Here is a 23,547-nt window from a genome sequence, read left to right as displayed (position 1 = left end):
TCTACTTAAAAAATTTACATCAGCCCTGTATACAATACACAGAAGATGTATAGAGACCGTATTTGTTTCAGCGTCTTTAGTAGTCCAAGGTTCGACGCCAATAAGTCAAATCGGCGCCGGATTGATCTCAAATGATTCATTTACAGGTGAGTCAACCGTAGACAGTTATTGATAAAAATAAAATGCACTAGACCAACTTTCGTACGGTGGAGAACTGCATCGTGAGGAAAAAGACGGGAAAAGTCGATGGCGAGTGTAAGGCAGAGGTTTTTTTTTCACTTTTAAGAAGACATTACGATAACTATTTGAGGAGTGTTACATATATATACATCATACATAGATAACATACTAAATAACAAGCACACACTCACTCACACACCCATGCGCACATACACACAAAACACGTTTTGTGTTTGTTTGTTTTTTGTTCCTGTTTAGGTTTGTCTTAATAAATGTGTGTTACATGTATTTTTGCCTATCATATGTAATTTAATACATTTTTTTTCTGTACTCACAGTGCTTGCCTAGAAGAGATCGCTCGAAAGCGATAAGGCCGCCAGTTGCCCTCCTTTTGATTGAATTTTGTTCAATTAATGTAATATTGTAGTGTAACGAAGTGTAAATAAATAAATAAAACACGCATGCATAGAACAAGTTCATAGAATTTTCAGAGAAACTATGAGAATTACATTTTATTTAATTCTTTACCGGCTTAATGAGGGAAGTGGCGAGTCAAAAGCCAACACAAGTGTCTCTCACTACTTACGGGGGCTGTCTCAACTCATGTGTTTTATGTAAAATTTGAGACACAATAAACATCTTTGTTTTTTTTTATTTTGATTGTTGGCGTAGTGGTTTCACCGCACGACTCTCATCTCTGAGGTCGTAGGTTCGATCCCCGGCTGTGCCACAATGGATTTTCTTTCTTTGTCATTCATTTAACATTAGCTCGAACGGTGAAGGAAAACATTGTGAGGAAACCGACTTGCCTTAAACCCAAAAAGTCGACGGCGTGCGTCAGGCACAGAAGGCTGATCACCTACTTGCCTATTCGATATACAAATGATCAGATACAGAAATCTGAGGCCCAGACCTAAAAAGGTTGTAGCGTCATTGATTTATTTTTTATTTTTATTAAAAAAAAACAATCAAAAAAATGCAGAATTCTCGTGACCAAGAGATTGTTGAGAGTCCAACAAGATAAAAAGTATTAATAAATATTAAAAATTTTAAATCTATCAATTAATAATTCCAGGTGCGAACTCAAACAACTCGTGCTCGTCCGTGTCCGGCTCTCCCCCACCCGAGGAGGAGGGGGAGGAAGGTGGCAAGAGGGGGGTGCTCCCCAGGCACGCCACGCAGGTTATGCGCGCTTGGCTGTTTCAACACCTTGTGGTATATAAATTCCTTACAATAACACATGTATACAATCACCAATATTATGGTGACGAATGACACGTCCTAAGGTGTAATGTAACACCTAACGCGATAGAAAGCATCTATTTGTCTCAATTTTACATTATTTATAAATTATTATATTATTTTATATATTAATATTTTATTTTTGTTATTTTTAATGTAAGAATATTATTCATCATTAAATGTGAGTAAAGGTAAATTAAAAAATAATAAAATATACACCAATGTATGAGCGAAGGCTGTACATTTTGCTCACTCAGTGTATTTTAGTTCTGATCCTAGTTCCTAAATCCAGACGAAGGCACTGTGTTCAACTGTTACATTGCATTCATTCGTTATATAGTAATAAAAATTCTTATTTCGATTATATTCAATAGAATATAATTTATAGTTATACGCGAGTGGTTAATATAGAGTAAACCAAATATACTCTGTTATTTAGAGCACCCCGATGAGCCAGGAGCCATACAACCTCATTTATATGTATCTATATATTTTCATTATGTTATAAAGTTAAATTAGTAGGCCAAGTGCTTGTATAGTCTATAAACAGAATTTATTAAAAACTTTTGCATTAAGAATTAAATTCAATTCTGTTCGTTAAGGTTTTTTAATTGAACAAAAATACTTCTAAACAGTACAATTGTATAGATATTTGTATCATCTAATTTTTTTAGGTATCTGTGGGCCCTATTTTAGCTAACACCTTCCCCAAATCCCGTCATTTCTGTCTTTAGGCCATATACCTGTTACCTTAATCTGGCCTATCCACTTTCTAAATTGTCTTTTGCGATTATTGTACCCTGGGCACCAGTTTAACACTTTGTTGCTCCACTTTTGCTCTTGCCATGTGCTTGGCCATTTCCACTTAAGTTTCTTTACTGTTATTGTGATATCTGCGACCTTAAAAAAATAGATAAAATAAGAAATGTTATAATCTTATAATATATATAAATCTCCTGTCACGATGTTTGTCCGCGATGGACTCCTAAACTACTTAACCGATTTTAAATTAAATTGGCACACCGTGAGCAGCTCCATCTTAAGAGGTAGGATAGCTTAGATCTTTTATTTTATTGCAAATTATTTGTCTATAATTAATCGTCAGTCACAATTATCTGTTAACTGCAAAAGATTCTAACAGATGTCGATACTTTTCGACTGGATTGAGTAAGTAATCAATAGATGGCACTGCTATGGTAAACCGACAAACGTGTCATATAAGCTGCAATTCAATATCATGATTACCACGTCTTATTGAGGCTAAAGTATAAATTAAATTTATTTTGTAGTAAACGAAATACCGTGAAATTCAATTATTTCGGTGTTAGCATAGCCAACCACGTGTTACTGAGACCGAAGTGTAAATCAAATTCAACTTATAGTGACGATAATACAGTGAAATTATTCTTTCGTGTCACGGTATTAAGGCTAAACTAAAACCACATTAAGGAGAAACGAAGTTCGCGGGGCAGATAGTCTCTTATATAGTGATATTTAAATATCATTTTTTTTAACAATTATAGGACTATTGAGAGTTTTTAATGATATTAAACTAATTATTTCTTTGGAGTTCAGACGGCAACCATTTCATTCTCCAAATCCTGTCTGGTTTACCCTCCGCCGTAGAAGAAAAATATTCTCAGATACACTCCTCCGCCTATCGCTTGCTCACAGCTGAGCTTTGTTATGATTCCTACCCTTTTAAAACCGTTGCTTCCATCGCTGATCAGCTTGGTATTTGGCGTCTGAGGCTTTAGTGCCTGGGTGTCGTTATACCTGATCTCTACTACGCAGTCCATTTTTCCGGCTCGAAGGACCAAAATGGATGCTGGATCATAGAGGTGCTTTAAATAATAGAGGATTTTGAGGATGTAACGAATGAAAGCAATGTAACAGTTGAAGCGTTACTACGTCTGGAGTTAGGAAATCGCCACGCTTATAAAACTAAGAAACCCTGAGTGAGCCAAACGCACAGGCTTTCCATTATAAGCCATGCCATTATAAGTTTTTCAATTAATATAAATATACGTACTTGGTGTAATCGGATATTTATTTTTCTTTTCTTTTTATAGCATCCGTACCCAACCGAAGAGGAGAAGCGTACGTTGGCCGCCCAAACGCGGCTCACGTTATTACAAGTTAACAATTGGTTCATCAACGCGCGACGACGCATACTACAACCTATGTTGGACTGTTCTGATAAACCAGGTACGAGATACGGGTTTAACGGTATTCGAAACCTCTTTGCAAAAATCAGTACAAATTTAAAAGGTCTTAAAGTGATCTTTGTTGACATATATAATTTTATGTAGTCTATGTATGTTGTCTATTATGTAAAGGTTGATGAAAGTATGTTTTTTTGATCATTCACGCAAAGTGTTTTAAAAACAAATCTGACAGGCAGCGTTCAAGTATTACGTCACGCAATTTTTTGGAGATTCTCGACAACACCACCCCCCCCCCCCCCATGAAACGCGTCGTAACGTTTCCTGTATCCAATAGTAAAACGTTTCGTGACCACCCCCGTGACTCTTTATACCTAAAAATTTACCATTGTGTGGTGTAAAGTATTGGGAAGTGGAAAAAAAAATGTATAAAAAATAACGCGTAATTCAATCCCCGCCCCGTATCGTAACGTTTTACAAGAGGAGCCCCCCCCCCCCCCAAAATTAGTTACGTAACACTTGAACGCTCCCATACACAAATCTACAGATACGATTATTACGTCTTAGATTCTGTATTTTTTTGAATAATTTTTTGTAGATTTGAGGGTTTTTATATGTAACGACACGTCAAGTGAATATGAATGAGAGATACAATTTTATAGGTAATTATTTGAAAAATTGCTGATCAAAATTCCTGAACGCCCATTTTTACGATATAAGATATTTCATGTATAACAAATCAATATACAAAAGACTGTATTGTAGACTGTAAATAGAATGTCATAACATAACATATTTCTCATTAATGTATAATTGTATGTCTGTTTTCCAGGTGGTAAAAAGAGCAAAAACGGCTCGTCGATAAGCAAAAGGTATTGGCCAGATGCGCTCACAAATCCACAGTACACTGCTGGTTAGTCCTTTATATATAAATGATTTAGATTCTAAATTCACACGTCCATGGGTCGGGTTGTCTGTCTCCCTAAAATATGGCGAGGGGCCGATGGCTGGCCATGCGTCATACTCGTGAACGGGTGCTACTTGTGGTGACTGGTCGAACTTGAATTCCTGTATGTGTATGATGTTAGTTATTTCGACTATGTATTTGCGTGTTATTCCCACGAGAATGTAAGTGTGTGCTCCTATTTCACCATGCCTCCTGCTGATAGAGGATCTTTGACAATCTGAGACGAACCTTAGTTTTAAATTTATTTTATTATTATTAATTACTTAAGATGTCATGGGGAACATGGTGTAAGGGTTGCAGCTCCTTACAAACGTTGTGAATACAAAAAAAAAACTTGGCGATTAAAAAGAGTGGCGGAGAGTTTATTTTCAGTTCTTCTCTTCCGTTCTCCCTTGATTTGAGAACTGGCAGTAAATGTAAAATTAGAACCATTTAATGTATATTTCTTTTTTATTGACGTTCATAAGTGTACATAGTGTTACCTGTATGAATAAATGATTTTTGACTTTGACACAGGATGGTGAACAGTTATATTAGAGCCTTGTTCCATATCTACACTGTTGAGAGATGAAACTCATAAGAATACTTAGGCAGTTCGGTTTCATGTTTCGGGCACACATTAGTGGCCTGAACCATTCTTCCTTTATACATTAAAACCACGCCTCTTCCAGCTTCCAAATTTCTGTATTGATGGCTTTCTCTCTCCACTCGCTTCCTGCTAACGCTTCGGTATCTTCTATCTAGTTTTTATTCCAGTCCATCTTTAATCTGTACTTGCTATATGCCTTCACATTTAACGAAAATAATATATTTTTATTTTTACCCAGTTTTATCTATCTAAAATTTGTTTTGCAACTTGCTCGTAAGCTCGAATCACTCGGAAACAGAACAGACATTTATGTATATTTTGTGTTATCTTTCCAGGTCTCCTTTCATCATCAGAGGATGAAGAGCAGGAAGGTGATCAGTCTGCTGATGAGCAGGAGGCGGTGAACGAACAGACTAATGAACATTATCCGCCATTACAGCAGTCAATGCACTAAGGTAAGCTCAGCTTTAATTAGACTATTTTTGGTTAAATGTAATTATTATTCCGAGCCTTATAGAATATCATTGTCTATGTTAACTTTAGATGGCTCTCTCGCTCTCGGAGGCCCTCTCTCTCACACACTTGATGCGCCCATGTATTATATAAAAGCTCAATTATTTTCATCCGTTATTAATAATTACCAACAAATAACAGCTCCATTATTTAACTAAATTCTAATTCATTCATATCACTTTCATTATACTAAAGAAATATTTAGTCTTTTTCTATCAAACGTGTTTACGCTGTAATAGAAAGAGACGAAATAGTAGTAGCAGCAATTTAGTTTTTAAAACTTTAAATAATATTTGTTTTTTTTTTCAGGGCAATAAATGACAGTGAACGTCAAAAAAGACATACTGTGTATACCATAGATTATAAGTTAGAACCATGTATACGTACGCCATACCTCACTATTTTAATATGTTTGTATGTACCTATATTTTAAATGGACGTTTTAAAACATTTGAGGCTAGTGTCATATAAAGTGTTATTGTCACGAGTTTTGATAGTATGAGATTTTGTGTTATTAAAGGAAAAAATCGGTTTCAAAACTGCGTAAATTAAAATGTCCATTTAACCGTTGATTATTTTAAACAATTATATGGCAACACCAGACACTAGGCATTCTCAACTCATTCATAAATCATAATTCGTATGCTAATGACACATTACATTGAACAAGAAAACGATTATATTTGTAAATTGTACGGTAAAGTCTTTTAGTCACCTATTTAATAACTGGTGTTGCCATGCAAAAAATACACCCAGTGTTTCATTGCGTTGATTCAATCATGCTTTGTATCATGTATCGTCAATTTTTACACCGGTTGTGAGTAATAGTTTTAGTTTTCTTCCACGATTTCGACTGAAACATGTAATAGTGATAAATAATATTTTTTACCACAGAACTAGACAATACCGTCCATAGACAAATCGTATTTATTTGTACAAATAAGTTTTTATATACTCATAATAATTCTTTTTAGTTACGAGCCATATTAGGATATACGAGTAATTATACGAAATGCAAATGTATACCCATTAAAACTGTATACGTTAAAATATCGACAAAATTTTAAATTTAGAATTAAATTTTAAAGTCATGACAGTATTCGATAGGTTATCAACGTAGGCATAGAGGATAGAATGGCTCAAAATTCGAAATTTGAAATCCATATGACAGGTATATTTACGGTACGAAAAATACTTTGAGAAAAAGGTTCTACTTAGCTGTACTGACCACTTAAAGAATCTGGCTAATCTGCCAATCATTTGTTTCTGGAATTGGAATTCGGCTAATGTATCAATTTTTTTTAATATCGTTCTTGTATATAGTTCATTCTGACGCCCGAGGCGTAGTCTCTATCTAGTCCAGTGTATCCCAACCTTAGATTCTTATGCCTATGTAACATACATAAGATAGTATTTTTAAATTATTGGTTTTAGGAAGAAATCATTAGGACAGTTTTATTAACGAAATACAGTAAGTAAATTTTTCTAAATAATTTTAATATAGATTTGTCTTTATTATTTTAGTGAGTTTCTTGATGTATGCCGCACAGAAATTTTCTTTTAGGTTCCAATTTGGTTATCTTCAGTCTCAAAACATTGTATATCTGGCTGATTTCGATTGGCCCCCTTAACAATGAAATTGCCCCGCTACGGGGCGCGGGCCACACGTTGGGAAACACTGATCTAGTCCAAAGTTCTACCCACTTTTAAATAATTATCAAATAATGTTCTCTAATTCTATGTCCAACAAAACAGCGATTTCAAGTATTTTAGTATGTAATTAAAATTATAAATAGGACCGTGTCGCGAAATTTTAACACTGTGGTTGAAGCAATAATATTTTCAATGCCACATATGTATACGGAATTAGTTGTCTTCAATAAGCTTTGATCTTCCATTATTTTAAAAATTAACGTAAGAGAGATATTTTGTTATATGATTAGAGCGTTCGCATATTTGGAACGCGCGTTTTGCACGAACACAACTCAACCACACACACACACCTCACAGATGTCTCTTTTCAATACAGGATAATACGATTTGAGAGACAGAGACAAATAGCTGTATATGAATCATATTACGTCTTGACCATCCTGAAGTTACTAGGCCCCGAGTTTGCTGTTTGAATTGACTTCTCACAATAAACATCCACCTACTGCCACACAATAATATCTGACTTTAAAAGTTTTTTAGTAATTAATTAATTTGTTTAATTACTTATACTAATCAAGTCCTAATTGTACAGGTTTTATTTGCGTACTATTGAAATAGTAAACTCTGGGCCTCGGGCACGTATACGCATTGTGGCGTACTCAGTTACGTATAAGCTCGTGTGCGAGGTTGAAGAACGTTAAGTAATGAGTTTTATATTAAAGAGCGAGACGTTATCGTTAAAGTTATAAATATGCGAACGTTTGCTTATTGAAATTGGTTAAACGTGATTTAAGCTGTGACTCTTAGCGTGTAAGCTTAACTGACATTTGTACTAAATTAAAGTCTTTAACTGAGTAGTGAGGGAGTTATAAGAAAGTGGGTTCTATGTACGGGAGATGAGAAAGATTTCACGGTGAATGCAGATGTCTGGCTGGGGCTTCGTTTAAGTTTGAAGCTTTCTTGTGCATAGACTTTTCTGTGCCATTCCCTTTGCAATTGTTTTCGTTATATTCTTTGATGCGTTTTGTAAATATAAATTTGTCTAAATTATTCTTGAATGTATTACATTATACATTCAAACGTATTATTTGTCTTAAAGTGTGATAAAGATACACTATACCATAGATATAGAGAAAGGCACAGATGTATTTGAGCTGTGCGTGCTGTTTGACATGTACACTAAAATTTACGCACGTAATGGGATTTTGAAAAGGTTTTTTTTCCTAAGTATCCAAAGCCGAGATCATGGTAAAATTAATAAAAGCTTTTGTTCTATGGTTTGAAGAATTTTCATGTAGACTGTTTTTTTTTTAATAATTGACATTTAGTTGTAGATTAAGTTTAAAAGTTTTACGAATGACAGTTTGACGTGACAACGCCATAACATAATATTGGATGAAATGATTGAATACTGTTTTTTAAATTGAATCATTATCATTGTATGGTGACAAAGGAGTGAATCTGTGGTCGCATAGACCAATCAAGTGGAACGTCGTAACGGCACTATGAGTCATCGTCGTTCGTGCAACCGGCTTTGATCGATTTATTAGACGCTGTCACGTCAAAAAGTCATAGAATTCAAACGTAATCATTATATAATACCTCATTAATCTTCTCTATGTCTTTGGTCTATGGTATTAAATCACAGGCTATTGTTTTAAAATCTTAGATGATAATGTAATCTGTTATACGAAACAACGGATATACGTAAAAAATTGTGAGATAAACATTTTTATAAACTTTTAATTCGATTGTACCTATCTATAGTATATATATAAAAAATGTATTTTTAAACTATTTTAATCAATAATGTTTTATTCTAAGAAAAGTCCGATCTAGTATACTGTAGGTTAATGCTTGTTTAGACATTTTATAGTTTTTTCAAACTTTAACAACTCATGAAACTTTGTATAAGATGTATAAAGTTATTTTCTTTGTCTGAATCGTTTAATGGTGGTTTCGGTTTTTTCGTTTCAATTGAGTTGTTATAAGTTTGATTGAACTAAATTAGGCTCAGTTGTATTCATAGGTGAATCATAATACTATCAGATATGTATTGTTTAAAATATTAATTGTATTTGTTGGATGTTAAACACGTTCATTAAATATCTTATGAAAATATTAAGTTACTTTCCAATAAAAAAATGACTTGTAAATCTCGGTCATTTCGATTCCCGTCGAAACAATAATTATTACGGGTTTCTTGTATACTATACTATACAGCTAATGTGTAAGCAATAAAAACGACACATAAATGTGTCTGCCCCCATGCTCAGCTGTAACTTATTGTCTGATAATTGAAATATTTTTGTTAGATTTATAATCTGCCAATATTTGTATAGTATTGTGACCGTCTATGGCTAGAGTAAAAGTTGATTAATGTATAAATATCGCATAATGTTTTACTAGTCAATAACGCTATGTACTTTTGTACTTCTATGAAATGCCTAAATTGTAAGATTTGTCAGAATTGCCGATGAAAATGTCGTTAAAAAATTAAAAATTACACCAATTTTGACAAATCCTATGTACTGTACAGTTTGCTGAAAATATAATCGTTTTCGCATGCCTACTTTTTATTTTATTTACCTGCATTTTAGGCACAAAAAGAACACATTGTCTATGATACGCTGACTGTGTGTTCTACTACGGGTAACTTTGCCACTCTTAGAACAAGTAGTAGTCATGGACGTTATAAAATATTTATTTTGACTTTCTTTACACAAAAAGTGTCCAGTAATATATATATAATTGTTTTAACGCTCTCTCGTTAGACACGTGGCATGGAAACATGTGGAGCGGACGGTTTCTACCGGTTTCTGTCCAGCGCTATTTTTTAAATGGAATCTCGCTGTTGGCCTTAAGGGTCTTTACAGCTCAGCTCGGGCTGTTTTGGCGAGCGTAGCTCGGCCAGAATGGCGTTTTATCCCGCGGCTAGCGCAAGGGCGTCTCCTGTGAGACTCGAACCTCGGCTTGGGCCGTCGCGGGGTGGTCAATCGCATGACATGAATGGGCGGGACGGAAGCTCACTGAAGTGAGCGAAGTGCGAAGGTCGTCGCCCTCCCCTGTGAAGGCGGTATTTTACCCTAATCTGTGATTGGCTATTTTTATTATTATTGGCCGCGCGGGCGGCTTTTAATTTAACGTTTGCTACGGTAATTGGATCGTCCGGATCCGTTAGTGTGTGTCGAGGCCTCCTACGAGCCTTTTTTGTCGGGATCTGTCCAACGCCTCTCATGACAGTGTATAAATGGTTTTGAGGACGATGAGTCTCACTTGATCGGTACATATCATTCGTGAACGGCCATTTTATCTGTTGCATTCTATCACGATCAGTTTCACATAAGTATGGCCGAAATAAGAATAATTCGCTTTCGGCAAATGGTACACAGATGAGTCGTAAGCGGACTTAGGTCAGTATCGATGTTTTGGCGCGCTTCACAGTCCACGGTATTGATTACGAATTGTCTAAATACACGAATTAAATTAATTGTAAATAACAGACAAATTCCACTTAATATTTTATTATAAACGAAGTTGGATACAAAAGTGTAAATTATTTACAATATTAGTCCTTACGCCCATCCGATAAAGTACATAATGGAATGTATTACTAAGTCTTCGGCTTTAAAGCTAAATAAAATTGAGCTTCGTTTCAATATTACATACAAACATTCAACACACATTCATTGAGCAATTTGTGACAACAGCGGTTGATTCATCAATCGTTTAAGAAATCTATATCAATAAATTATTATAGGATAGATTTATCACCCCGCGTTTCAGATCCTGTTTTGATGACTGGGAAAACAGCGTTGTCTCGAAACAGAACTCACAGTTTCGCTGCTAAGACAATGAACGTTATAGAGATTTAGAACTAAGTATTTGGTGATCAATATATATCTACGATTTATTAGGAGCATAACCATAGATTATGGTTAGACTCTGTATTAATTTTTTATTGAATAATTTCATCATACGATGTTTTCGTGTTTGATAAATCAACCATTATTCGAAAATATAGAAAATAATTATAACAAGACAAGATATGAGATTCGTGTGCATATAATATAATAGTTTAAAAGTATTTGTGACATGGTTTATACAAATCGTCTAAAATACTAACTGGAATACACTGGCAATATTCAATAGGCTTGGACGATTATTCAAGGGGGCAAGAATAATTTAATTCTTAATACAAAAAGAATGGAAAATTTATATTGGTCCGAGAACCACAGATTATCTTCGCCTATAAAATTTAGCGGGAATTTATAGAACTCACAAATTATGTGTCTGTGGTCTGCTTTTACGATGTTTTATATTATTTACTAACTACATCATTCCAAAATAAAATTCTTATATTAATCATTCAGTATATTATATAGGTAACATTTAATTAATGTGAGAGAAAAACTAATAAAGTTACAATTCATTCTTCAAAATTAATTTATTAGTTTTGTCCCTCTACTATAATACGTATTAAAATATAAAATTCAATGTCCCAAAATCTTTAAATAAAATTTCATTTATGGTAACAATTAATGGCAATTAAATTGCATATAATTTCTAATCCCATATCGTATATATTAAACAGTTAAGTACAATACGTGTATAATCTTCCTTATACCGTGGGCACAGACAATATTTTCTAGAACTAGACATCCATCACCAAAAATTTTAAGTTGGTAACCCTGCAATGCTTATTTTGCGTCGTAAATTGATTACCTGTTTTGCTAGGTAGGTATATATGGTATGAATCAAATTATAGGATCTACTATGATCCTATTCTATCGAGCTAAATGTTTATTTTTATGCAGTGTTACCACAATACTTAAATATGTACAGGACTAGTATAAAATAACTATTCCTCTAAAAATAATTTGGATTTTTAATGTTGGTAACATCACAGGAAATTCTGTTACATATTAATATTTTACCCCTATATATAATTGTCAAACTTTGAATGTAAACTTACGATTGTTATTAAATCCCAAATTATAATTTAAAGTTTGGCAATTATTAAACTTTTGTACATACAAAGTTATTGTCATATTATTAGTATTTAAGAGCTTTAATTGGACCTACACCGACTGTTACAGTTCTTAATATGAAAGAGAGGGTAAAGTGTTCATTTTATAGTTAACATTTTTAGAATATGTTTCTACACACGCTGTAGGTCCAAAATCTAATGTTGGCCCATAAAACCAAGTTTTTCCAAGAAAAAATAATAATTTTCAGCAAAATATTTCCATTTCAAAATTCTTTAAACTGCTAATAGAACTCAAACATATTTCAAATTACGCAAAGGTATTCAAAACATGTTTAGTGTTATGACTTTGACAAGTGCTTAGTTTAACAGATTGTAGAAGAGTTGTTTAAAATAAATAATTGACATTAGCGTCAAAGGTTGTCTTTTAAGGCACTGAGTTTAATATACTAGATAGAAAAGGGCCATTTACAAACTATTAAATAATCTAAGGCCAGACTACTATTGAGCAAGCTAAATTAAAAACTAGTCGATTCCTTTAAAATCGGAATCTGTTCAGTCAGTGAGGTAACTCACTTTTCCCGCTTTTTATTAGCCACTGAGTTTTCTTAAGAATTCCATGAAGTGTTAATACAGTATTACCATTAAAAAAAATTGTTTCACTAATGTGAAATTAAAATAAACAAATCAAAGGTCTAGTGCTTTGTAAACTACACAGATTATTTGTAACATTGCAAGCATAGTGACACATCTTAGGGTCAACTTGAGAATTAGCAAAGTATCAAATGTAATACGTTTTTGACATACGGGAGTCATACTTAGTACTAAGACACAACTGGAAATTATTCATAAGTCGACGTGTGTCAAAAAAGGTCAATCACATACTTGCATTTTAAAGAAAAATCATCAAAGAAACTGACATAATACGAGGCCAAAACTGCTGCAGGATCTTACAAACAACATTACACCTAAATCTGACACACCATAACAATTAGATGAACTACGACAAAACGTCCTTTTTCTCAATAAATAAGTTCGTTCATCATCAAAATCCTCTGAACTCCTCACTCAGTGGCCCAAATGCGTCCTCACTTCAAACTCTCCGGTATTTTAAAAACACTATATCGCCTATGTTCAGATAAAATAAAGGTATTATCTGCGTGTATTAACGACTCCCTCTCGGCCTCACTAAAATTACTCTTAACAAAATCCCTATTCAATATGCTCTTTAATTCATCTAAACTTTGACTTAAATTTTCCGATTTATCAATGTAATTTAACTCTTGTAGCGTTTCTTCACCGCTACTTGTTGTTGAAGTTGACTTTCGTAAGGGTTGATACGACGTTTCCTTGTGATTTAATAGTTTTGATCCGTTAATGATCAATGTTGAACCACGGCGAAGAGTTTCGCGCCCAAGTTCGACTATTTCGATCGAGTTTTGGCCTATTACGAATTTCTTGTAGGCTTTTATAAAGACGTAGATTATGACAAGAATTCCGCATATGATTAAAGAGTAGGATACGATGGGAGCGAAGACTGGACCAAATGCAGTGGCGAGGAATATTAAACGCCATATGGGTGTTGTTACTTCTTCGATGCCCTGAAAAGTATGTTTCGAATTAGAAAGTAGATAAAGCTAAAAGCTTGGACACCGGGAAAGTTTTTTTCTATAAAAAAATACTTGGTTCTGTCAAATTTTGTTCGTATGTTAAATAATAATTTAATTTTTATGTATGTTAGTAATAATTATATTTTTTTATGTAATTGAGTCGTTCTATTGCGTACATATACTTATAGGAAATATACGACCTTCACGAGTGCATTTCGATCCTTGTTATCCAACCAGTGAATGAACCTTTATCAAATGGCCTATATATACAAAAAAGAATAATTTCCTCTTGAGAGCTGCCCTCAGTGTGGTTATGATGTCAGGTAATTACCGGTTTCAATTGAGAAATTACTTACTTACTTTACTTAAAATATCGTGTTTCGTAAAAAAAAACTTTTTCCTACCTCTTGGAGCCACATCACCGGGAACACCATGTCAGGAAACTTGTGAATGTTGTTCACGCGAATATTTGAAGCGCTATCCACTTTCAAATTTAGCTGAACGCGAATTTGACCCTCAAGCGGGACTCCGATTTTCTGTAAAACATTAACTGTTTAGATAATACTTATGATTAATGTTAAATTAACAAATACGGAGAGAATGTTAAATTACAGAGGAAGAACGTGCGTTTGTGATTGGACAATGAGACTCAAACTCATACTGACTTTATTCATATTGGTATCCAAGTACACTTACGAACGACAACTGTTTTTTTTTTAATTTATTCTAAATTTATCAGTTCGCAAGTCAAGGTTGTAGAGCGGGCTAGAAGGACTAATAAGATTGGTATTACTTGAAATTTGAAAATGCTCTTAAAAATGACATATGTTAAAACGAGGACAATGAACTTCTTATCAAAATATGTTCTAGAAAGGATATATATACACGTGTGAAAATAACATGAGAACTTTGTGCGCAATTTCTTTAAAAGCGAGTAGCCTGAAATATTGCAGCACACACTCAAGGGGGGTTTTTGTATTGAAGAACTCGCTTGGGTCTGCCAAACATCCGCGAATATAAATTTAATTAGATTATACGAATATAATAGTGTAAATAATGAACAATGCAAAGTTGATGTTGACCAATCACAACCTGTCGTTTCGTTTTACATTTTCACTTCCCAGGTAGTCAATATAATTTCTAATATTAAGGTGACATAGATTTTATTATTGTAGATCCATGCGGTGGACCTACAATACATACTACTATAAACATACCTCTAAACTAAATGATTATTATTTGAAGCTTAATCTTGGAAAATATTGCTCATGAGCGAAAGGACAGCTGTTTATATCACGATTTATGAGAGGATACCTATATTTTATACTAAACGATTTTAATTGTTGTTTATTTTATAAACTTACAGGCTGTATCAAGAAGTAGCTTTCATGTTTTTCTTTATCTGGTGAGAGACCTTCCACCGCTTCAAGTAGACTTGGATCAGCATCATAGAAGTGTGGGTATGATAGGTATACTGGTGCATCTGAAATTTAAACATTGCATATTTATATTTTAACTGTGTCAGTCGTCAACGCTCTATAAACGTGTTTTTTTTTCTATTTTCAACTCCTAAAGCGTGATAAAGATAAATTTTTCAGTTTTTTTTTTATAAACATATCAATTTTCCAGTGTGTTTATTTATTATTTTATGTTTATAAGAAGTAAGCTGGTGATATTTAACTTGCATTTTATATTTAAATAATTAGTATATTGTAAATGCGACATCTAACATAGAGAATGTACTTCACTTTTGGAACTTCAGGCATAAGCCAAGCCCTAATATTTGTTTCGTAAAAAGTACCGCATTAGTCTGTCCGGTTTCCAGTAAGAAAAGTTGACGAATCAAATATGTAAAATATACGAAGAAGGAACGTACTGTATTGACAAGGACTGATGTTCTGCAGTCCCCGTTTGGGGCATTGATTTCCATCGCAGTAGCATTTGTTGTCTGGGTTGAGTTCTGCCGTCTCGAGCGTTGACTCTGGAGGTGTGTATAAACCTACTTTAATACCTGAAATTAATAGAGATGATTAAAAATATATACAGTGTAAACTCTTTATAACTTTATTCGTTATAACGAAAAACTCTCTTAACGTAAAAATGAGGTCAATTTATTTGGTTTAACTCAAAACCCATACATTAATTCACCCTTTATAACGCAACAATATTTTCATATTTAGACATCAACAACATACTAACAGCTTACAAAACTAACCTTTTGAGGTGCCGAAATTTCTAAGAAAAATACCTGAGGTCATAAAATACCGCCACGCCTTTTTATGGTTAATTGCATGTGTGCCATTAAAAATCTTATTGTTTCATGAAGATGATTCCAACACATCCCAAGACATGCACAGAATACTCAAAAAAAAAATATAGGCAAAGCAAAACACGTCAAGCAAAGTTAACAGAATCTATGTGTTTCGAATACCTATTGATAAGAAAATAATTGGTAATTTTTTTATATTTTCTCGTTCTCATTCTCTTGCATATAGCGAAAAACAATGCTGGGTCCTTTGAAATATATAGAGATTATACTGTATTTAACATAGTATTTTATATTGTGTTGTAATAACCAAGATATTTGTTTACAAACCAGTAGAATTTCATGTCTACGACAATACGAAAAATATTTCAATTTAAATTTGAAAATACTTTAGGTTGTGCGTTCGATAACTAGCTTTACTCTATTTTTTTTGTTATTGCGCAAATCAATATAGTAAAGGCCCATTGACAAACAATGTTGCTGTTGACAACTGAAAGCTGAGTTGATCCCATTTTTGGTTAAAGTTATTATTTGTATATGTTGCTTTAATTCGACGAAATTAATGACGCATGGCGAAATTTAGATTAATTCAAAACGTCAAAGACTTAATTGCCAATGTCAGGCACCAGAAGCACACTTGCCTATAAAGAAAAGTGAAAAAGAAACATAATACTGAGGCCAAAGCTTGCAACGTTAATGTTTTACACATATAACCTTTGTGTCACTAAAACATATCGACTCACCGTCTTTATACGTATCTTTACGATACTTCATGGGTAGGATTCGGCACAAGTCTTTGTCGTAAATATAAACGATGTCTTCTTTAGTGACTGATCGAGGGGGGAAGAAAGATCCTTCAGATGCCCTGAAAGTTTGCTTAAATTAAAACATACAATATTGTCGGTTTAAATATATATTTAATAGCTATTTATATTATTATCGTCCAGTGTTGGCCTAGTGGCTTCAGCGTGCGAATTTCATGCCTGAGGTTGTAGGTTCGATCCCCGGCTGTGCACCAATGGACTCTTTCTTTCGGTGTGCGCATTTAAACGCTCGAACGGTGAAGGAAAACATCGTCAGGAAACAAATATGTCTTAGACCCAAAATGTCGACGGCATGTTTCAGGCACCAGTCACCTATTTAAAGTCAGAAATCTGAGGCCAAGACCTAAAGAGGTTGTTATTATAGTCACTATTATACCTATTGTAATATGGAAGTATGTTTAGCGGTAAACGTCCTCGTTCATTCTATTATTAGATTATTCTAAAGTTCTTTTTCTGTTTTTGCGTCTGAGGCGCAAACTAGCTATTGTTGTCTCTGGCAGAACGACCAGCGCTGTGGAATACCTCTGCTCCACCTGCTTCTGCTGAGCCAGGGCCAGTTACAACCACAACACACACATCACACACTCAAAATGTAACTTATTATTTAAAAAAAATAGTTGTTGTTCTTATTTTTGATTATTATTATTATTTGGTGTGTTTCTGTGTATGTTTGGTTTGTAAAAAATTACTATGTATATGTTTAAGAAACACCTTTTAGTAATTTTCCTCTTCTGTATTTATTTCGCAATTATATCATAAATTATAAATAACAAAAAATAATTACACTCAAGATAAAGCAGAGCTGGAATACATAATACAAAAAGCTTCAAAGATGACGAAAGGAAATATACAATAAAAATTATTAAATGCATTTAACTAAGTAATACCTAATTCGGCTGTGTTGTGTGTCGGTGTGAAAGTGTGTGTGTGTATGTGTATTTCATATTTCCAATAATAACAACTAAGTATATAGCATACATTTTGACGACATCAGTGGAATTTTTTGAAACATCCACCGTAAATCGTGTACGCAGGCCCCCAGGGGTTTTTCCCAACCTTTCTTATTTATCACTATCCGTACGTTGACTGGTCATTCACCTGCAAAGTCTTGTTTTGCAGTTATAAAATTAAATTGCATGTATCGAACTCATTATGGTATCGACAATTGACGTCAATTGGGACCATCTTTACGTAATCCAGCTGAGACTTAATTTTACTGTTCGAAATCGAATCTTGTACTAAAGCCTTGAATAACGTTCGATTATTATTATTCGTTCTTTAGAAGAGTAATATTGAGTGATTCTATAGGTTTTTTTTTCATCTTTGCCCTATGTTTTCCCTAGTTTCGATGACTGCAAGTGATTTGAATCTAATAACTTAAGTAACCTGATTGGTTATTTTATATAAAATTTACCACGGAGATGTAATGTTTCATTCAAGTTAAAGATCAAACATTATTATTACAAATAAAATATTCTTGTAAAATATTATTTTTGTCTTGCATTAAAATATTAACATGGATTTTAAAATAAACTTTTATGTAAAGGTTTGCAGAAAACTGTTTTGTTTAATAAGAAAATGACTAATAGTCACTGTTATTCTTAAATAAATAAAAATTAAGGAAAACAAATAAACGACCATGTCGGAAATATATTTCCTTTTGCGTTTGTTTAAACTTGACTGACTAAGGCTCTTAAGCTATTTTCGTTTATGATTGAAAAAATAACAAATGACAAAAGCTTTTTTGTGTTGTGTCAAAAACTATAAAAAGTTATAATTGCTGTGTTTATCTACAAAGTCTTCTGTTTCTTGCCTGCTGTTGTACTTACTAGTGTCATATACAATTAAGTTATATACGTCATTTATTATTAAAATATATTTTCTCTAGTTAATGTTGTGTTGTTCATGAGATATAAATATCTTACGTAAAGATAGGCTTGTTAATTAAAAAGGTCTGGTTCGAAGGTTCTGTGTAGAAGCCATGCAGCCGCGATTTTTTTAAAATAATAGCAATATTCAGAAAGGATAACATATAACTTTCCGTAATCTTACACAAATATACGTTAAGTTATTGCCTCTCCATTACTGGAAGTTGGCCGTCACTTTCGTGAAGCGTGCTTTGTCCAAAAAAAAGTCATTAAACATATATGAAGCGCCGACAGTCTATTTGAAAACTTGAAAATAGTCAAGACTAATATATCTTGGGGATTATTTCTTTCCACTGTATAGTGCCTGTTAATTAAACAAAGTCGGGTGCATCAGCTAGTATTGACGCGCAGTTAGCTATTATTTTGCATCGTCGGGTTTTCCCATTTTAGATCAAGATAATGTCACATTGTTTAGATTTATGACATAATGGAAGGTCAGGAGCGAGAAAACTGGAATTTTCCGAGTGAGTGCAAAGGGTATTTTATTGTTATTACCAATGTTCTGTTCTGTCATCCCTCCCGTGGATTCGAACCCGGTATTTTTTTTATTTTTTTTACGACTATTCTGAAGTCTGCGGTGGAAGGATTCACCCAAGGAGGCTTTTTTATTTACATTGGAATTCAACAATTGTACGAGGTGAAATGTTTATCTATCTATAAATAACAATGTTTATTCTCCAAAATATCTTACCGGTTTGCATTCTTCTGGAATAGAACACCTTTGTGATAGGCCTATAATAGGACTGTAGAACCTTTGTGGTAACAGGTCATTAGCCGTCCATCATCAACAGAAAGTGTACAAAATGATGACTATACACTATGAGTAACGTGCATGCATGAGTGGTTGTGGGTGTGTGAAAGAATGTATATTTATATATAACTATAATTAGTATATAGGTAACATACCTAATATTAGTGCAGGGCTTTTCCTTCCAATGCGGCAGGTGGTCCAGCCCATTAATCTTGTCCAGGTAACCGAATTTCTTCATATCTTGACCGGCATATATTGTCGATACTTCAGAGAGTGTACCGTTTCTCTAGAAAACAATTCTATAGATTATATTATAATATAGAATATATATGTTGTACAGTGTAGGCCTAGTGGCTTTAGGGTGCAACTCACATTCCTGAGGTCTTAAGTTCAAACGCTGTGCACCAATGGACTTTCAGTCTATGTGCATAATAAACACTTGCCCTTACCATAAACGGCATGTGTCATGCCTATGATGACGAAACAGATACATAAATCTGAAGCCCAGGCCTAAATTTCCACTGTTTTTTTTGCTCGTGATGAATATTTCTACGGCAATGTTTTCGTAATTGACTTTCGACTTATTTCTGATGAAATATAATTTTGTTCACATATTCACACAAGGAAATTTGCATGTCAATGACAAATTGAATTATTCCAATTCACACTCCAGTTGTCTAATTAAGTGCGAAGAGCAGACTTGAAGATGCAGCAAGAAGATTTGCTTTTAAATGTCAAGTATAGACTAGCAAACATCTTGAACAAGTGGCCTTGCCTGCGCAGAAGCGATTTTTAATTATCACTGGGAGTTTCGGGAGAGTGGCGTGTCGATCTCGTGATTGGTAAATCAGTTGACGTTTGAGTCCCGCGCTGTGTACGATGCGCAAACTTTCCCCCACTCCCTTATTTAATGCTCTAGAAGTTTGCCGGTATCTTGGTATTTGTTTAAGCAACTATTGCATCTATATAACTTTAAAGTAAACTTACCGCTAGTAACAGTCCCATTTGGCTGTTAGGTCGCTTGCCCTTTGGATAGAAATAATGTGCCAATGTGACTAACGGATCATTGTACCTGAAAATTATTATTATCTATTAATCTTACTCATATTATTTAATAGAAGACTCTAAGTACTTAATTTTCTTTAGTCCTGAGTCCTAACTGAGATATTAAGATAATAAACGGATATTTAATCGTTTTTTTATTAAAACGTTTGAAAACATTGAAGTTATTATTTAAATTAACTTGAATTTGGAAACTTTAATTAACAGCAATTATATATAATAAGAATAATATTAGGTCCCTACATATGAAATTGGCGTTTGGTATAGGAGGAACAAAAGACGAATATTTTTAAATATAATATATTTAATAAATCAAATTATGAACCATTGTTTTCTATGCACTTTTGCCATCTCATAGGTAGTTCATTGATCCCTTTACTAAAAAAACCAGTCGGACGGTGATCAATAAAATCTGTGAAGGCGACTGCCCCATCAGAGTTAAATTTTTTCCCTTGCAAGAAGTTGTCCAAATTTCGAAAAATATGGTAATCTGTTGGAGCAAGGTCCCGGGAGTACGGAGGATGTCTTAGACATTCCAATTGAAGCTCTTCTAATTTGGTAGCCGTCTTTTGTGCAGTGTGTGGTCTAGCGTTGTCGTGAAGTAGCAGTGGCGTGGAGCGGTTGTTTAGCCGCTAGCTTTTCCATCATGGTTTGCAATTACTGACAATAGACATCAGCCGTAATAGTCTGGCCAGATTTGAGAAAACTGCAATGAACAATACCGGCACTAGTCCACCAAACGCTTACAAGTAACTTTTTTGGGGTTAATTTTCGCTTGGGGCAGGATTTGGCTGGCTGGCCAGGATCCAACCATTGCGCTGATCGCTTCCGATTATCGTAAAGAATCCATTTTTCATCACAGGTAATGATTCGGTTTAAAATATCTCCATTATTGTGCCGGTTCAGTAATGTAACGCAGCAGTCGACGCGCGTTTGCCGGTTTGCTTCAGTCAATTCGTGAGGTACCCACCTTTCAAGCTTTTTAATCTTCCCAATTTGCTTCAAGTGATTTTAAACAGTTTTATCACTAACACCGCAGCCTGCAGCTAACTCGGATGTGGTTTGCGATGGATCCGCTTCCACAATAGCCTTCAATACTTCATTATATACTTGGGTCTCAGGCCGTCCGCGGGGCTCGTTCTGCAGGTCGAAATTTCCAGAACGAAAACGTTGGAACCAAAAACGAACTGTGTTCATTCACCCTTCGAGTCGTATCCGCAGCACTAGTGCCACGGCGGAACCCGTACGTATAAATAATGCGATACTTTAAGTTTTCCATTTTGTAAAATGAGTGACGCAAACAGAGAAAAACAAATGAATGACGGTCATCGAAGCAAAAATACATGAGTAAATAGCTGAACAAATTTGAATTTGGAATTCCTTACCAAAGAGGAGAACATCGTGATTAAAGTGGCCAGTACGAAATACGCCAATTTCATATGTAAGGACCTAATATATAATATTTACGCATTTCTCATATATTTAGGACGCTTTTGGGTTTTTTCTTGGGCAAATGACCAGGTGCACATTGCCAGATGGCTCGCAAGTGCGTTGCCGGCCTTTTAAGAATTGGTACGGTCCAATTTTGAAGGACCCCAAGTCGAATTGGTTCGAAAATATTTCAGTGCCTAGCCACGGCAATAACTGACTTAAATGACGCTGAGTTGTAGAATTTCGTATTCTGCCTAGCAACTATTCTTAACACTCCCCGTGGTAAACGCTCTTACTATAGTAGAATTAATAATTTTCCCGCATTATGACAGCATCTTTTCCGATTTATACGTTTTAGTGTTTTAGAGCATTATGAGAAATGACGTTACTCACCCAAATACGAGTTCCTCAGCAGTGACGTGGACAAAGGGTTTGGCTCTCTCTCGGTATGTCAGAGACAGCCCTGAGACGAGAAGATTAAACACGAAAGACGCCATGTTTGGAGAGAACGACGTAACTGTCTGTTGACACAACAAAATTACTTTTAATTTATTCTACATTTAAATATATATATTATGTATAAGAGAAGAGAATGAGAAGATTGATTGAGAGAGAGATATCCTCTTGCACGGTGGGCTGACGAGGAGTAATTAATTTGGAAAGATTGGAAGAGAAACGATGAAGATCGGAGCCAGTTGACGGACCACTGTTTAGAGGTCCATGAAAAGAATATGGTTCATGTATATTCTTTTATATATATATATATATATCAAGATAAGAAGTAAACGTTTAATTATTATTATACACATAATTTTATACATATATACGAACATATGAATCAGGTAAAACGAATTAAATATATGTATGTTTTAGCAATTTATCTATTATCAATAATAGCTGTAAATTTTGACATTTAACAAAGTGTAAATTGATATGTGGTAATATTTATTGCCTAACGTGAAAAGTATTATGTTATCTCACCAAAAGTGGTATATTCGGCACAACCAGTTTCTGTGACTTATCCACGGAGAGTTCTGGCACAAATCGCAGTATTTTGTTGTGTTGATATGTTACCGTATCGTTGTCGTGGAATTTTATGTTCACCTTCTCCATGTCTTCCCTGGAAATGTTAGATCAATGTTAAAAGAAGAAGTCTCGAGTCTGGAATATGCACTATTTTGATATCAAATAACGCCTGGATCTGGATTCGTCCTTGCTTTGAAGATATCTGGTAAAAAGATTTCACGCAAACTACTGTGTATTTAACCTTCGTTTCTATGAGAATTACAGCAACCTTGCCAATGGACCTAGGTTAAGAGGTGAGATAAAATCTTTGGAAAATTTACGAAAAAATAAATCAAACACAAATCATACACGGG

At 34.2% G+C, this 23,547-nt stretch overlaps 2 protein-coding genes across 2 annotated transcripts in view; one reads left to right on the top strand and one right to left on the bottom strand.

The window, feature by feature from the left end:
* LOC123717226 (homeobox protein PKNOX2-like) overlaps positions 1–9,875 on the top strand; it is a 43,711-nt gene extending 33,836 nt beyond the window's left edge. Inside the window, exons 7-12 of the mRNA XM_045673115.1 lie at positions 72–146; positions 1,256–1,395; positions 3,495–3,630; positions 4,420–4,500; positions 5,479–5,598; positions 5,966–9,875. Of these exons, the coding sequence (XP_045529071.1) occupies positions 72–146; positions 1,256–1,395; positions 3,495–3,630; positions 4,420–4,500; positions 5,479–5,597 (551 nt within the window). The 3' untranslated portion in view covers position 5,598; positions 5,966–9,875. The remainder of the gene's footprint in view (positions 1–71; positions 147–1,255; positions 1,396–3,494; positions 3,631–4,419; positions 4,501–5,478; positions 5,599–5,965) is intronic.
* Positions 9,876–10,823: 948 nt separating this feature from the next.
* The window catches only part of LOC123717254 (scavenger receptor class B member 1), an 81,993-nt gene continuing 69,269 nt past the window's right edge, over positions 10,824–23,547 (bottom strand). Inside the window, exons 5-13 of the mRNA XM_045673149.1 lie at positions 23,150–23,288; positions 22,562–22,689; positions 20,663–20,747; positions 19,831–19,961; positions 16,916–17,037; positions 15,783–15,917; positions 15,271–15,389; positions 14,311–14,442; positions 10,824–13,897 (exon numbers count right to left, since the gene is read on the bottom strand). Of these exons, the coding sequence (XP_045529105.1) occupies positions 13,385–13,897; positions 14,311–14,442; positions 15,271–15,389; positions 15,783–15,917; positions 16,916–17,037; positions 19,831–19,961; positions 20,663–20,747; positions 22,562–22,689; positions 23,150–23,288 (1,504 nt within the window). The 3' untranslated portion in view covers positions 10,824–13,384. The remainder of the gene's footprint in view (positions 13,898–14,310; positions 14,443–15,270; positions 15,390–15,782; positions 15,918–16,915; positions 17,038–19,830; positions 19,962–20,662; positions 20,748–22,561; positions 22,690–23,149; positions 23,289–23,547) is intronic.

The sequence above is a fragment of the Pieris brassicae genome, chromosome 12, assembly GCF_905147105.1.
Source record: "Pieris brassicae chromosome 12, ilPieBrab1.1, whole genome shotgun sequence".
In the NCBI taxonomy this organism is placed as follows: domain Eukaryota; kingdom Metazoa; phylum Arthropoda; class Insecta; order Lepidoptera; family Pieridae; genus Pieris; species Pieris brassicae.
Note: the sequence above shows the minus strand (reverse complement) of the source record. Positions and strands in the feature narration are given on the sequence as shown.